General features: G+C 52.8%; 1 protein-coding gene and 1 long non-coding RNA gene across 2 annotated transcripts in view; both read right to left on the reverse strand.

Annotated features, from left to right (window-relative positions):
• Positions 1–1,033: 1,033 nt before the first annotated feature.
• On the reverse strand, positions 1,034–2,874 carry LOC142046414 (uncharacterized). Its single transcript, XR_012655405.1, has 2 exons — positions 2,241–2,874; positions 1,034–2,207 (listed from the first exon to the last, which is right to left on the reverse strand). It is a non-coding gene; the product is annotated as an uncharacterized LOC142046414 (long non-coding RNA).
• Positions 2,875–3,007: 133 nt separating this feature from the next.
• Positions 3,008–16,901, reverse strand: part of LOC116825734 (flap endonuclease 1-like) — a 41,342-nt gene continuing 27,448 nt past the window's right edge. The window contains exons 8-11 of the mRNA XM_032781978.2: positions 4,908–5,039; positions 4,458–4,609; positions 3,576–3,729; positions 3,008–3,234 (exon numbers count right to left, since the gene is read on the reverse strand). Coding sequence (XP_032637869.1) covers positions 3,148–3,234; positions 3,576–3,729; positions 4,458–4,609; positions 4,908–5,039 — 525 coding nt within the window. The 3' untranslated portion in view covers positions 3,008–3,147. The remainder of the gene's footprint in view (positions 3,235–3,575; positions 3,730–4,457; positions 4,610–4,907; positions 5,040–16,901) is intronic.

Raw genomic sequence — 16,901 nt, forward strand, 5'->3', positions numbered from 1 at the left:
AGGAGAGGCAGGGTCCCCACTCCTCTGCGCAGGCCCAGCGCTGGCCTGCTTGCCCCAGGAACCAATTCAGCCAGGCCCTGCCTAGCGCGTCAGTGCACCATGCTGAGCCCACCAGCGGAGGGGTGAACTGGTCCCCTGGGGCCTCTGTCCTGCCAGGACAGTGCGAACAGCACAGCGAGCGGGACGTCCTGGGTCCTGCTCAGCCTGGCCTGGGTCTCGCTCTGCCCGGGGAGAGCAGCAATTCCCCTCGACCCCAGCAGACATCTTTCCCCCAGCCATGAGGCTCATGCTTTTGGGACTCTGCAGCGAGGGGTGGCAAAGTCCCTGGGCTCGCATGACACGTCCTCCCCACTGCAAGCAAGCCGAACACCTCACGCTCCCTTCCAGGGCCAAGCCCCCTCCCTAGCAAGGCCCCTGGCTCTGAGCAGCCACGACCTGGGCTGGGCCTGAGGGGCTAACGAGTGCTCCCACGGGGGAGGGGGGGGAACCGGCTCCACCACGGCCAGGAAGCTTCCTGTCCACTTGAACTGAGCTTATCAGCCAAACCAGGGTCCATCCTGGCTGGCTCCCACCCATCAACCCCCCGTGGGACCGGCCAGCTCCCAGTGCCAGCTGCACGTGCAGAGCAATGGAGGTACAGAGCTCAGGACCTGGCTAGTTCACGCCGCTGATATCAGGGTGGCTGAGCTCAAAACCACTCCAGTCCCAGCCTCTCCCAGCAGGGGGCGCTGTGAGGAGCAGGGCAGGAGCTGCCTGTGGCGGGGAGGTCCCGGTTAGTGCAGTCCCCACCTCTCCCAGCAGGGGGCGCTGTGGGGAGTGGGGCAGGAGCTGGCTGGGGGGGGGTCCCGGTTAGTGCAGTCCCAGCCTCTCCCAGCAGGGGGCGCTCTGGGGAGTGGGGCAGGAGCTGGCTTGGGGGGTGAGGAAGCTCCCGGCTACTCCAGCAGCTTTGCATGGCAGCACAGGGACTCCAATCAGCTGTGACTCCCGGGAGCTCTGGTACCAGAGGCTCTTTACCAATTACAATCAGACTGAATTGTATCACCTCCGACTTTATTGCCGAGCTCCCAGAACAGAGCAGGAGATGGTGCCTGGTGCCCCGCTGGGCTGGGCAGGGTGGAGATAGCGAGAGAACCGCAGCGGGCCTGGAACGAGCTCCCAGCCCCATCAGATACCACCTGACTGGGGAGCCGGAGCGCCAGCCCAAGCCGGACCATCTCCCCTGCTCTTTGTGGCACGCATGCTACTGGCACCAGTCAGGGACTGGTGAGGCTCACGCCCAGCAGGGCCTGGCACTGGGGCAGGGGTTGCTCCCAGCACTGACGCAGGTCAGGGCACAGCAGAGCTAACGAAAGCAGGTGGCGGGGGGGAGTTCAAACCCAGGCTCAGCTACTGAGATTTCTCACCCCCGGATGTACTTGAAAAAACCCTCAATCATCTTCCCTGTGCTGGGCCCCTCCCATCTGTGCTGCCACCTTCTGGGGCCTGGGGTCTCCGGCCCACATCTGGGCTTCACTTAGCCCTTCGCTCACCAGCTCCTCCCCAAAGACAGTCCAGGCTACACCGAGGAGCAGAGGCCACCCCAAGAACCGGGACCATCGTCAGCTGATGCGCAGTGCAGGGCGGTGCTGCGGGCGCTCAGCCGAGCCGTGCAGCGCAGAGAAGGGGCTGCTCTGGGGAGGTCGTGCCGCTGGAGTGGCCCCGCTCTATCGCTAGCAGGCCTGTCTGGTCCTGCACCTGTGCTGGGGGCAAGGTGGCGTGTGCCACCACCCCCCATGTTCCTCAGTCCGGCCTGCTTTGAAATGTCCCTGGCGGGTCCCACAGTCAGATCCATCTCCCAGCCGTGGAGTCACTCCCGATATTTCACTCTCATTCGTCCCTTCCTTAGCCCCCTCCCCATTCTGTTCCCTTGGGTTCCCAAAACAAGCCGCCTCCCCCTCGGCGCACCAGGCAGCTGAGGGACGGTGCTCTGGTTGGACTCTCTTCAGCAGGTGCTGGGGCCAGGCCAACAGGAAGGACAAGCCTGTGATCCAAGCACTGGAGGCTCAGGAGAGCTGGGTTCTAATCTTGCCTCTGCCGCAGCCTCCTGTGTGACCGTGGGCAGGTCATTTAGTGGTTCTGTGCCCTGGTGCCCCAATACCACAGTGATGGGCCTGGCAGCAGAAACCTGAGAGTTCTGAAAGGCGGCCAGCTTTGGCCTCAACTTGCTGCTACAGGCACAAAGCGGGTAGGAATTGTGTTACTTCCCCATTCTAGTTCTGTCGGCACCCCTCACTCCCAACCCGCAGCCCCCTATTCCAGCCCTGGGCTCCCCCGCGGCTCTGCCAGTGCCCCTCACTCCCAACCTGCAGCCCCCTATTCCAGCCCTGGGCTCCCCCCCGGCTTTGCCAGTGCCCCTCACTCCCAACCTGCAGCCCCCTATTCCAGCCCTGGGCTCCCCCCCGGCTTTGCCAGTGCCCCTCACTCCCAACCTGCAGCCCCCTATTCCAGCCCTGGGCTCCCCCAAGCTCTGCCAGTGCCCCTCACTCCCAACCCACAGCCCCCTATCCCAGCTCTGGGCTCCCCCTCCCCAGCTCTGCCAATGCCCCTCACTCCCAACCCGCAGGCCCCTATTCCAGCCCTGGGCTCCCCCCCAGCTCTGCTGGTGCCTCTCAGTCCCGACCCGCAGCCCCCTATTCCAGCCCTGGGCTCCCCCGCAGCTCTGCTGGTGCCTCTCAGTCCCGACCCGCAGCCCCCTATTCCAGCCCTGGGCTCCCCCCCAGCTCTGCCGGTGCCTCTCAGTCCCGACCCGCAGCCCCCTATTCCAGCCCTGGGCTCCTCCCCAGCTCTGCCACTGCCCCTCTGTCCCAACCAGCAGGATCTGTTGGAGCTCTCAGGATGGGGCTACTGAACCAACCTGTCCAGTTGGCTGTTCACACACACACACGCACGCACGCACGCACACACACACACACTCTACAGCTCCCAGCATGCAGTGCCTCATCATGGCCTGCATCTGGGCATTAAAGTGCAAAGCGGCTGCGATCTCGTTTCGTCCAAGCCCATCAGGTGCAGCCACTGGGCTCCTGGCACGTTGCCCCGGCTGCCCACTGGGCATGGCTTGCAGAAGGCCGCTGTGGCAGGAGCAGGAGCAAGAGCAAGGCCAGCGGCTCACTTCCCTGGCTCCGGGCTGCCTGCTTCCCTGGGCATCCCCACCTGCGGTTTCTGTCTCTTCCTAGTGGGCTGGGGGCCGGGCACCTGGGGAAGAAGAGAGGCCGAAATCAGAGCAGCTCGTCTCACTGTCTGGGTCCTGTCGATGCAAGGGCAGCCCCCAGCAGAGAGGGCGGCCAGACTGATATGTGCCCAGGCCCCTGCTGGGACCAATGGGGCCAGAGCTGGAAGCAAAGGGATCCGTGCAGGGCCATGAGGAATCCAGATGGCTAGCACCAGGCCTGGCCCCCACCCCTCCTCACACATGACTGGCACAGTGAAGACCTTGCTCAGTGCTGTTTGCAGATGTCGACTCATACGCAGGATAACCCCCTGCACCATCCCTCGGCCCCCCCGGTGCCGGGGGGCCTGGCACGCACACCCCTTACCTCCAGTGGACATGCGCGTTTGCTGGCTGGGAAGAACTCGCCCAGCTTCTGCTGCCTCCTGCCCTCCCGGGGCGCTTGCTGCTTGGGCTGGGCCTCCTCGGGCTTGGCTTGGGTCTCCTGCCACCGCTGCAGCCGCCGGCACACCCGCGCCTCACTGGAAACAGAGCTCGGGTCAGCGAAGGGGGGGGGGGCAGGGCCTGGAGGGGATCTGGACCAGGGGGGCATCAACGGAAACCAAGGGGGGTTGGGGAGAATCCCCTAAGCGCCCATCCCCCGCCCCGTGCCAGGATCTCAGCAGAAGTGGCTCAGCGCCAGGCCTGCTCCCCGAGCTCCCCGCTACAGGGGTCTGGGGGCTTCCCGAGCTCAGTGTCCATTATCCCTGCAGTAAATCTGCTCCACCGCCAAGGCCACATCCAGCCTCTCCGAGGCTCTGAGAGTCACGCTGGGGCTGGGGACAGGGCCAGGAGAAACGGCCAATTCTTAGGCTGATGCACAAAACAGGCCAGAGCCCAGCTCGGACCCAGGCCAGGGGCTGGAGACTTGTGCGGGGCGCTCTGAGTGTCGACCCCAAAAGGGGAGGGGGGGTCTGCTGGTGCCACAGAGCGAGCTCCATGTTGGTGCGAAAGGTGCCGGGCCGGGAGCACTGGAGACGTGCCCCGCTTCCCCCCATCCTGCCCTGGACATCCCCCCTGTGGGCGGGAGAGAGGGGTGAGTCTCCAAGGCCTATGCAGCTGCTGGCTTCAGTACTGAGGCTGCCAGCTGTGGGGTCTGATTGGGGGCAGCCACACAATGAATCGAGACCCCCCCAACTCATCACACACAGGACTCCACCCCGTTCTAGGCCATCCCATCTGCCCCCCATCCAGACAGGGCGGCACTGACTTCATGTGCTTCTCGTGGGCGAGGAACCGCACCAGCCCCTCTGGGTCAGGGTCACGCCACTCCAGCGTTATCCGGCCTGGGTCAGCCACCTCCGGCTGCAGGAAGAGCCTGCGAGCTCCCTCCAGGTCCCAGTTGGCAGGCAGCGGGTGCTTCTGTAACAGCAGCAGCTTACAAGCCAGCAAAGCCCTGTGCCCCCAAAGAATCCCAAAGCATGTTGGCGGCCATGCCCAGGAATGGTTGTACCCCGCTGCAATGCACCCACCTCTGGGGAGGTACCAGCAGCTGGTTACCAGTGCATAGCAACACCACAGGAGCTGGCAGTCACACCCCTCCTGGCCCCTCCCACCGACAGTAAGGCTTTACAGTACACCCAGCCCCCCCTCCCCTGCTCACCCCCCCTCACTGCAGCACACGGCTTGGCTGCTCATGCGCAGGCCCCGCCCTCGGTACCTGGGGGTCGATGTTCTGGAGAACCTGCTCGATGGTCCCATGTTGCTGCAGCAGCTTGAGGGCCTTTTTGGGGCCCAGCCGCCAGATCTTCCCACAGTAATCACAGCCCAGCAGGATGCACAGGTCCACGAACTGCCCCAGGACATGCCCGAACCAAGGAGAGAGAGCAGAAGACAGCCATCACCAGAGGGGTTAGCTGGGTGGCCATCCACTCCGTCCCTGTCCACCCCTCCCACATCCCGGTGAGGCTGGCAGAGCAGGGGCCAGGTCCCCAGGCCACAAACGAACCCTGACAAATACATGGCTGGCACAGCCTGGCCCACCTGGGGGTTAGTATTGTTCAAATAGGTGCTAGCATTGGAAGACTGTGTTTAGCCTTCATGGAATGCTTGTGAGCTGCTGCCAGCATCAATCTCACAGGTAACATCCGTATCCCCTAGTGCAAGGGAACATCTGAGCCGTTGGATTGGGAGCTCTGTGACCCTGTAACTCACCAGGCAGGAGAGAGACACTAACCAGTGTGACATGCTGGCTCCAGCAGAAGGTGTTACATCCTGCCCCACGGGGAAGGGCCCATCGACACCAACTGTGCCCCCCATGAAGCTGAGTCATCCAAATGGTTTCCTCCCATCAGCTGAGTTTGCAGCTCAGAGCACATGGGTAGAGGGGGATAAAACCCCCAGACTGAGGGAAATGATGCTCTGCTTGGACTCTGGAGGGGCAGGTTTCTAGGCAGAAGCAGGAGATCCCCAGTGCTCAGCCTGGGTCAGCCCGAAAGGACGTATGGAGCTTGCATGTGATAGACACTTCTATTCCCTTTGTAAACTTGTGACTGTAACTCCTGTGTGTATCTGTGGTTCCCTGCTGAGCCTCACCAAGAACCCTCCTGTTTCCTTTTCCCGTGTAATGAAGCTTTCGACAGCTTGTTATAGGGCTGGCTACAAGCAGGGGCTTTGGTGTGAGCAGGGCCGGCTTTAGGCCTATTCCACCAATTCCCCCGAATCGGGCCCCGTGCCTAGTGAGAATCCCTTCCCTGGCTGGAGGCGCCTTTTTAATTGTTACTCACCCAGCGGCGCTCCGGGGCTTCGGCGGCACTTCGGTGGTGGGTCCTTCAGTGCCGCTGAAGACCTGGAGTGAGTGAAGGACCCGCCGCCGAAGACTCAGAGCACCACCTGGTGAATAGAAGCCCCACGTGGTTTTTTTTTTAAGTCATCCTTGCCGGGGCCCCATCAAAACTGTTTGAATTGGGCCCCGCACTTCCTAAGGCCCCTGCGCTTCAGCTCTCACACCCAGGGCCGGCTTTAGGAAGTGTGGGGCCCAATTCGAACAGGGACAGGGAGTAACCTGACTGTTGCTGTACCCTTGGGGGAAGGGCCTGGCTATCGCACAGGCGGCAGGACAGAGGGGGGCGCCCGTGAGGCCTGTCTGTGACTCCCCGGTTAGGCTGCGTGATGTTATGAGTGTAATATAACATCTCACTGAAAGGTGACAGAGCCAGAAAGAGTTAATCAACTCATCTCACCGACTGACCCGACCCAGGGGTGAACCTTAAGGACTGGTTAGCAAGACATGTAAATGAACAGAGCTTTGAAATGCAAGTCTGCATTGTTAGAGGTAGAAGGGGAGGTGTTTGCTCAGGTCTTGGGATGTTGTGCCTAGTAATAATGGTCTCAATGGGTTTTGGGATTCATAGTGTTTCTACATTTTGACGGCTTAGTCCATCTTCTGTTACTGAAGTACACAACACATGTGTGTGTGAGGCCATGTGGAGCAATGGTTCAGTGTGCTTAGAGAACTGAGTTCGTGAAGTGAAACCAGTTATCTGATGAGTTTGTTTGGGAGATATATAGTATGGCAGGAATGCAATAACCGAGCCGTATCACATGATATTTCTCACCTGTTTTTATTGCATGTATTCGTCAGTTATCGGGTGAGAGGACCATATGTCCCTCAACGAGCATTAGGTGTAGTAGAAGAGATGGAAACAATATACCAACAAGAAATAATGTCCAGTTTCCAATTCCTGAGCCCTGAGTGTTTTAATCAGAAGCCTATCTATTATATAACCCGAAGAGAGCACGACTAAAAGGAACGACAGCTGATGAGACCATGAATGACACACGGTGTCGTCATCCAGGGTATAACAAATGTAGGTTAACAATCTTCTCCCCACACAAAGCACTTTCACTGAAAATCAACACTGACTCTCGAAGTCCCACAATTACACTCTCCCGCATAGTACGAGCAAAGCCACTAGAGCCAGGTCCGATTATGTGCGCGAAGAGCACGTAACTCTTTTTCTGCGAGTCGTCCATCAATCCCAATGCTATACCCAGGCATTCTCCCAGATACCCGACCATCCCTGCATGCGGTCACCCCCCTTCTAATGGCGCCTAATTGTTTTCATTTGGAAAAGCCTTACCCCTGTATTGATTTTAAAAGTATATCATCTGTTATATGCGCAAGAGCCAATAGCTTCAAAGCAGCCAAGAGAAATAATGAGTTATCTGAATGCTATATAGCTATTCATTGAATAGGAGGCTTGTTTTATTCTGATTAGTTGTCAAGATACCGAACCTGGTATTTTTGTAGTGGTAAGTTGTTAATGGCATAAAAACCATACAAAGAAATGAAAAATTAAAGTACTGGCCTCCCTTTCTTGTCAAGAATAATAGTTGGGGATTGTGCTACAGTGATAATTTTCCCCGCATCTTTTTAATGGTACTACAAGGTTTTCATCCACATTTAATTACTTACTAGCATTACAATGACATTTTTTTTTTAAACTATGTCATGAGTGACTGAACTTGTGGCAAAGTTTTTTAAGTGAAGAAATACACTACATTTTGGTATATTAGTAGATCATAGAAATTAGAGGTTGAAGAGACCTCAGGAGGTTCATCTGTGACTAAGCCCTACATAACTGGTGATAAATCGTCCCGATTAAATTAATACACAAAGTTTAACATAAATTTGGAGACAAGGTACTATTGTCTCATATTGTCCAAACCTTTGTTAAAAGCAATATCCACACTGAGATATATCAAAAGGAAAATTTTCAGATGGTTCCAACACCTTTAGATACACCTAGGCACAAGTGCTATCCCCACTCCTCTCAGGAATACAGTCAATTTCTCTGAAGACATCTTAACTGCGCATTGTATAGAGACTGTCCACTGAAACTCTTGATTGAGAAATCTTAATGTTAATCACACTTCGCTTCACAGCTTTGTTCTGTCATCCCACCATGGGAACATGTAGCTCCATCATCTTGGACCACCTTTAGGTATGGCATGGTAAGGCATGAGCAATCTATCCCTCCATCTTCGCTGACAGACTACAGATTAACCATGAGGATTCTCCTTCCTTCCAGCCTTCCCCTTATGCAATAAGTCCATTCTCACTAGCAGCATTCACCTCTCACAGAACGCTCGCAGCCCCCTATCACTGCTTTCTTGATTTGCCTCCCTGCTCCTTATCCACATTTGTCCACCAGCTTTCTTTCTAAGAGCGGTGAGCTTGCCTCACTGGAGGATAATACTCACCCGAGTCCGTGTGTTGCTCGAAGCGATGCCATACGGCTTCCCCCGAGAAACTACCCTTATCGCCTGGCATGATCAATCGCAAAATGCGCATGTGTCATTAACACTTCTTGCAAAGCCCACAGGGCTAATCTCCGTTGACGGGGCCATATTCAGCTCTTCTAAACAACTTAAGAGAATCCACAAGGTCCTCTTTTCCTTTCAAAGAATACTGGACTAACTTAGCCAAGTCTCCCACCCTGGTGCCAGGATTTGGGGAGTGCTCCACATCCCTCTACTGCATCGACGTCTGTGCTTGTCCCTTATTGAACTGATCAGTATGGATTTCAGCGTTTGTGCCCCTCTCATACATCTCAAATCTCAACTTTCATTGTCTTCTAGATAACCCTCACATAGACTCACTAGAAAATCAGGATAGTTAGACTATTTCAGGTAAACTCCCACATATCTGCCTCTCTCGTCTGAGTTTCATGCTCCACTTCTCCTGTAGAACCTCTTTGCTGACTGAAACGGGTTTGCCATCAATGTTCAGTTGGAAACCTATCTGCAACGGTAGTTTGATTCAGATTGACCTCCACTCACACAACCAGATATTATGACGCACTCTAAGGTATCTCCGTTGATTTATTACGGCTGCACTAGAATCAGCATTGACGCTACATTGAGCCACAATCAGCCCAAGCTTTCACACACCTATAGAACCATCAATCCAATCATACTTTTTTAAACTTGCTGGCAAATACTGTGGGAGACTGATCAAAAGCTTTGCTAAAGTCCAAGGTATATCATGCCAAAATAATAATTTCAAAACTACAGTTCACTTAACACTGGTAAGTTTATGTTCTGAAAAGCAAGACTTTAAGCGAAACGATGGTTAAGTATTAAGCTAATTTTCCCATAAGAATTAATGTAAATGAGGGTTATGTGTTCCAGGGATATTTTTTTCACCAGACCAAAAGACTATATATGAAGAGAAGACATAACCACACAGTATGAGTTTATATAAACACCATGAGACGCGTGGTACAGTAACCAGTGCAATGAGATTGATGAAGCTCTTGGTTGAGGAATGGTGGAGAGAGTAGTCAGGAGGGCGTTAAGGACTATTTAGTTGCTTTCCCAGGAATGCCTTATCACTCAGATTGTTGTCATTGCAAAGTGATCCAACTAGCAATTGGCTGATCCTCAGGTTAACTGTCACACTCCACACAGGCAGAGCGAGGAATGGGCAAGGGGGATAGAGGCAAAACGCAGAGAAGAGAGCATCGTGTTTGATGTGCATTCCACCTTTAAGTACACTCGAGTACCGATCTATACCAACAGAGCTCGACCTCCTACATCCTTTCCCAGTGATAACACAACTTGCTGAACTCTAAGCAAGGCCAATTGACGGCGCCCAGCAAAAGTTAAACCATCCATCCATGTAGCCCTGCTAGTGTAGGCCTCCGCCACTCTCGAGAAGTTGATCACGATGGGTGCTAAAGCCCATGATGGTTGCAGGGAGAAGGGAACACCTGCCTTGGACAGCCCCTAAACTACCCTCCCCTAGCCTCTCTGAACAAGGACAAGCAGAAGTCTTGGACACAAGTCTCCAAAAAGCAGAGGTGCAGGGAGAGCTAGCACACATAGGCAGTCAGTGGGAACAGGAACGCTGAAAACTGCCTGGCAAGTTCACAGTGGAATACCAACCTCTGCCAACTGCTGCACAAGGGAACTGGGAGCAGGATCTGAAAAAAGGGGGCTGCGTCCACTGGTTCAAGCCCAACACCCAATGCAAAGGCTGCTCTTCTGCAAGCAGGACAAAGTAAGGCAGCTAACCAAATACTTAGAAGGAGCATGCAAACTTTATAATGAGCATATTTTCTAATTGCAGTAACTACAATGAAACGTTCCGGGATGACTTTAATGAGGTTACTATCACCATAAAAAAGATGAGTTTAGAGGTGCAAACTCGCAAACTCCAGAGTCAGGAAATGCCAAGAATTCATGCTGACTAGCAACCTAAATTCAGTCCTTTGCATGTGTGTATTATATACTGTCTATGGCCCGAGACTTGATCCCGCCGACTAGTTATCAACAATATCACCAATTAGGGCCCAAAGATATCCCATTCAGTCACGCCAAGATTTTTCCAACCCGACGATTTTTAAGGGCTTTAACAACATGGAACCACATGAGTGAGTATCCCAGCACACTCTGAGTCAGACGCTACCATTCCTCAACCATCACAAAGGTCTGATATAGGCCCCTTTCCGTCACTAGTACCACAGACACACCGACAAGAACGGAGAAACACGCAGGAGGTCATCTAGTGGCACCAGACACACAAGACTTGGGGAGTTTCAGACTTTCCCTGTTTGCTCACTCGCACACCACACGGGAGCTTGTTTACACCATAGAGCTGATACATGCTATTGTCGAGACCGGGGTACTCCCTGATCTCTAAAGGTGGTCTGCGAAGAATTGACGAGAAATGACATTCCTGACTAGTGAGACCACAGGCGCATCCCTTCACTGTCAACAGCAGTTAGGGTCAGTCGGGTTCTCCCAAGACCGCTTGAACGAGAATCAGGAAGATCAGGTAAGGGATAGGCGACACTCAATCTTCACTATCTGTCTTCCCCAAACTGCCTGACTATGATAACCCATGCTCACCACGGCCGCGCTGGGCCCGTCCAATACTTTTCTCACCAGGCACATTGAGCCACTCCCGACAGATAAACTGCTTGCTCTTTCTACTATCCTGGAGCTACTTCTCAGCAAAATCACATTACACTTTCAGTTCACTTTTACAAGCCTGTATTAGCCACCAATCCATCAACCTATCAACAATCTAACCCTTTCCTCGCTCATTAGGTTGTTACCTGACCAATTTACTTTAATCGTTCCTGTAGAAATAATTCCTCACCATAGATCTTTGCTGCTAATATCTGACCCTGTGATTCTAACTTCTGAGACATTAGACAGACATTTAGAAAACTTCCATTCACAAGACAAACACTGCTTCATTGCACAGACAAACACAGCTATACCACCAGGGTTAGACTCCCCTTCCCTGGCCGTAAGCAACAACTGTTAAACACAGAAAACAGATCGCGATAATACCACAGATTCAACATATTTATAAACTGGTTTCAAAAGATACCATTTCGCTTGTATCTCCCTTGCTTTTTACTTGCCGAGCTGTGGAGTCTACAGTCCTGTTGCATTCGTTGAGTTTTCTTCAGCCAGCCAGCAGCGCTTACACGCTTTTCCTTTCTCTCTTCGCCAGCGTCTTTGCACTCTCAGCAGCTTTTTTCTTTCATTCAAAAGCACTTCTTTCCTCTCGTTAGCACCCTTCCAGTGCCCCCCCAGCAAGACAGGAAAACCCTTCTATTGCTTCCTCAGGCGATTCTACTCATTTCTGCTCATGTCAAAACTTGCAGCTTGTCCATCAGGGCTTGCAGTTTATTGCTGCCTTTTGCATTTCAATTGCTTCTGCAGTTTCTGTATTCCAGGTAAGGGCTGTGTTCCGCCTCCTGATCACTGCCATAACAAGATCTCAGTCTTGAATTTGTAGCTTCTTTCTAAAGCTTATTCCCTTTCCTGAACACAAACACTTCCAGGGCTTTTGTCAAGACCCCATATGCTCTTGCTTTTCCATTGCAACTGCTTCTTAACACCCAAACTGCTTAGCATACAATATTCAAATTTGAGATACGTGGGTTCTGACCCAACTTGGTATTGACCCTCGGTCGGAACCTTGACGACTACTCACTGTGCACGGAGCCAGCTGAGTCAACTCAAATCAGGGTGAACCGCAAACAAAACAGGCAGACAAATCCAAACGCTGGTGTTATTCACAATACTTAGATTACCAACCAGCACAAAAGAGCGTCTGTAGTATCTCACTGTACTTAAGAAGTTTAACCACGCAGTTCCCTAAAGCCCAGCCCTCAGGCCTCCGTCCAGACACACTGTCAAACATATGATATGATTCTGAAAAATCTTATCATATCAAAAAGAAAACGGTTCTCACATCCCAAGGATCAGCCACAATACTCCAGGTCCAATTATAACCTAGATCTTACCCAAACACCTATAGCCAATTCTTGTACTAAGCTAAAATTATTAGAAAGAAAAGAGAAAGAGTGTTGAATTAAAGACAATATAACAATATAGACGTTAATCAACTTGAGGTCAGATACATAGAAGAGTAAGCTTGTGTGCCAAAGTCCTTTTAGAAATAGTCCATTAGGAAGTCCAATTCCATAATTCCAGGTGGCTCCAGTCAATACTGGGGATCTCAATCCGTGTTTTTTTTTTTTTTTTTTTTTTTTATTTTGTGCTTAACGTTTCCCCCTCGTGAAACCAAACAGAAATCTAATGAGCAGGTCAGTTCCCAGGCTTCTAACATTTCCAGCACCTTTCGCCTGAGAAACATGCTAATCCTTCTCCCAAACATCCAGCAATTACACAGATAGCTTTTATCCATTAAACAGTTCAGACACAGGTGACACACCCCTTCAGAGAGAACAGAACATACACACTATTTACTCAATGATCTTAAGCTGATAGTTCCCTTTTTTATCTTGAATAAACTATAGCAATAGACAAGACTGTTTGCGTGACATTCCCAACCTGAGCAAACATCTCCCCTTCTACCTCTAACACTGCAGACTTGCATTTCAAAGCTCTGTTCATTTACAGATCTTGCTAACCAGTTCTTAAGGTTCCCCATGGGCAGGTCAGTCGGTGAGGTGAGTTAATTAACTCTTTCTGGCCCTGTCACCTTTCAATGAGATATTATATTATACTTGTAATGTCACAGTCGCGGTGAGTCGACTGCTGCAGCTCCCCGTAGACTCTGCCTGCGCCTCTCACCGAGCTGGAGTGCAGCAGTCGAGGGGAGAGCACTCGATGTGTTGCATCTACACTAGACGCGATATATCGACCCCCGCTGGATCGATCGCTGCCCACCGATTCGGCAGGTGGTATAGACATACCCCGAGTATCTGGTGATCGGAGCTGGACCCCGGAGGGGGACACATTGAAGGAACTCAGGGGTTAGGTGCCTCTATTGTCAACTGTCAGGGCTGCTGTGCTCAGAGCTCAGAGGAGGGTGCTTGACTGCCTGGCAGGCTTAGGCGCCGCAAGCCTGGGAGGCAGGAGAAATGAAGCGGCCATGGCGTGCTTGCTCGAGCTTGGAGCAGGGGTGAGGAGGGGGATGCCGCAGGGCAGAGGGGGGAGTTGCCACAAGAGGGACGCCTCAGGGTGGAGAGGGGGAGCTGCCACGGGTGGGGGCGCCTCAGGGTGGGGCACGGGGGGGAGGGCACAAGGTGGAAGTTTCGCCTAGGGCGTGAAACATCCTTGCACCGGCCCTGCCCCATGCCCTGCCTGCATGCCAGCCCTGCACCCCCTGCCCTGCCTGCCCACAGCCTCTGTCTCCAGCCAGCCCTGCACCTTCTGCCTGCCCGCACCAGCCGCATCCTCCTGCCCTGCCTGCAGCCAGCCCCGCAGCCAGCCCGACACACCCCCTGCCCTGTCTCCAGCCAACTCCTGCCGCACCCCCCTGTGGCCCTGCCCAAAGCCAGCCAGCCCCCACATCCCCCAGCCTGCACCAGCCCTGCACCACCTCCTGTCTGCAGCCAGCCCCGCACCCCCCTGCCCTGTCTCCAGCCAACCCCTGATGCACCCCCTGCCTGAAGCCAGCCAGCCCCGCACCCCTTGCCCTGCCTGCAGCCAGACCCTACCTCCAGCCAACCCCATGTCCACTGGTGCCCTGCAGTTCCCAGGCAGTAACCCTGCACGTCTGCTTCAATGAGGGGGGCAGGGAGCAGCTGGGACCCACACATGTGCACACCCTAGGGTGACCAGACAGCAAGTGTGAAAAATCGGGACAGGGGTGGGGGGTAATAGGATCCTAGATAAGAAAAAGACCCCAAAATTGGGACTGTCCCTATAAAATCGGGACATCTGGTCACCCTAGCACACCCCCAGGACTCCTGAGTTCCATTGCTGGGTTTCCTATTGGTTCCACTGCTGGTTGTTTTCCTTTTCCTGGGGACTTTGGGCAAGTTGCTCCCCCCTCTAGGGCTCTGTCCCCAGCAGTCAAATGGGGATTTAATACTTCCCGCTATTGGAAAGTGCTGGGAGAATCCCCCAGCAAAAGCTGCTCTGACAGTGCTAAGCAGCATCTGACCATTCAAGGTCGGAGCTCACTGCCCAGGAGGAGTGTTTGGCTCTGGGGTTTCACTTCAGCCCAGTCTAGAGAGAGGGGCCCAGCCATGGAGTTTGGCTCAAGAAGACCAAGTCTCCAATTTGTTAAGGGCGTTTTGAATTCCAATCCTGTGCTCCTAAGTGCTTGGTGTCAGTTGCAAATTTTAGAAGCATGCTCTCCACTCCATTTTCCAAATCATTCATGAAAATATTGAATAGTACCAGACCCCGGACTGATCCCTGCCGGACCCACTAGGTACAGCCTCTCCGTTGGACAGCCAAACCTGGAGAAGGGCTCCTGGAGTCTGGGCTTTCAACCAGCTCTGCACCCACATTACACTGATTGCAGCTGGACTGCATTTCCCTCGTTCACTTGTGAGAATGTCCTGCGGGACTGTGTGAAAAGCCTTAGTAACCCCAAGCTAGATCCCATCTACTGTTTACCCACCTCCACCAGGCCGGAACCCTGCCAAAGAAGGAAAGAGGATCGGTTTGGAATGATTTGTTCTTGACAAATCCATGCTCACTAGTCCTAAGAACCAAATTATCCTGTAGGTGCTGCTGACAAACTGAGTGTTTAAGAATGTATTGCAGGATCTCTCCAGCTATGGCAGTGAGGCGAGCTAGTCTGTAAGTCCCAGGGGTCTCTTTGTTCCCCTTTTAGAGACAGGTCCTGTCTTGTTCATGGATGGGAAGATGTTCTTTTTCAGGGATCTCAGATGAGAACTGGGGCACAACACCTGGATTGTTAAGGCCACAAAAATGGAGGCAGGAACCTCTTCTCTCCTGCTGGCAAAGAACCCAGGTACCTAAAAGATAGGGACTCACATCCTTGAGTGGGCTTTAAAAAGCAGTGGTTAAAAAGTTGGCCCTGACCATTTCTTGTTTCCACAGACTAGACATTTTAGCAAACTTTAGAATTCCTTGGTGCTAAAACACCGTGAAACTCCCCTTTCTTCTTCACAGATGGTTTTAACGCCCCCTATCTCACTCAGGCTCACGACTGCCCAGAGCTTCGAGAATTGTCCCTGTTCCCATTGGACAGATGGGGGAGGAACCTGAGGTCAGAGAAGGGAAGTGACCTGTCACCAGATGGATCAGACTGAACAGGTTTCAAACCTCCAGGAGGCTCTTACCTTCTAAACAGGGACGGCTGTTTTCTAGTAAAATCACTAAAAGGGAAGGAGAAAACTCGAAAGAGGTTCCTCCTGGCGCTCACGTCCGTGAAACCCGAATACTCTCTCAGTCCTCAAAGAGAGACCTGGAGAAGGAGACTTGCTGAAGCAAAGCCACAGGGGTCTCTGAGGTTTCCCTGGCCCCTCGCCCCTGTCCTGCCTGGCTGATGTCAGCATCTCTCTGTGAGGTCACCACCTCCCCACCACCCTGACCAATAGTCTGAGGTCCTGCAAAAGGCCTTTGTGATGTCACTGCCACACCCCTCCCTTGCTGTGCCTAATGTCCTGCCCCTGGCCAGGCACTTTGGAGGTTTGAGCTACTCCCTGTGGATCACCCACTCAAGGAGCGTTCGTTCTAGGCAGCAAGCCGGCTAGACAGGAAAACATCAGACGCTGCTCCCAATGCTACACTCAGTTTTTCAGAAATTAGTCGACTTTATGGCCAGAAGAGACCATTAGAGCATCTAATCTGACCCCCTTCATATCACAGGCCTCCTGTATGACACAATAGCTACTTTTGGGAAAGAAAGGCATCTAGTTTTCATTGAATGACATCAGGAGATGAAGAATCCACCACTTTCCTTGGTAGCTTGTTCCTGGTGAATCATCCTCCCTGTTGACTGTTTGGGCCTTAGTTGTAATATGAATTTGTCTCTTTTCACCTTCCAGCCATTGGGTCTTGTTATGCCTTTCTCTGCTCCATTCAAGAGCCCTTTAATACCCAATCTTTTCTCTCCATTAAGGCCCTTCAACACTTCAGTGAAATCACCTTTCAATCTTCTTTTGATAAGCTAAAAGAGGTTGAGCTCTTTCAATAGCTCACTAGAAGGCATTTTTCTCCAGCCCTCAGAACATTTTGGTGGCTTTTTGCTGCTCCAGCTCCAAATTTCACAATTTTTTTTCAAATGAGGACACCAAAACTGGAGGCTATTCCAATATCAGTCTCACTGATGCCGTGTCACCTCCTGTGATGTTATTGACATAATCTGTAACTGTACAGATCACCATTGTGACCACTGTTCTATATTTGCAGCCAATATGGTAGAAAGGTTGTCGTGTAAAGGGTCTATGGAGAGTTC

Source organism: Chelonoidis abingdonii, chromosome 2, assembly GCF_003597395.2.
Source record: "Chelonoidis abingdonii isolate Lonesome George chromosome 2, CheloAbing_2.0, whole genome shotgun sequence".
Classification (NCBI taxonomy): domain Eukaryota; kingdom Metazoa; phylum Chordata; order Testudines; family Testudinidae; genus Chelonoidis; species Chelonoidis abingdonii.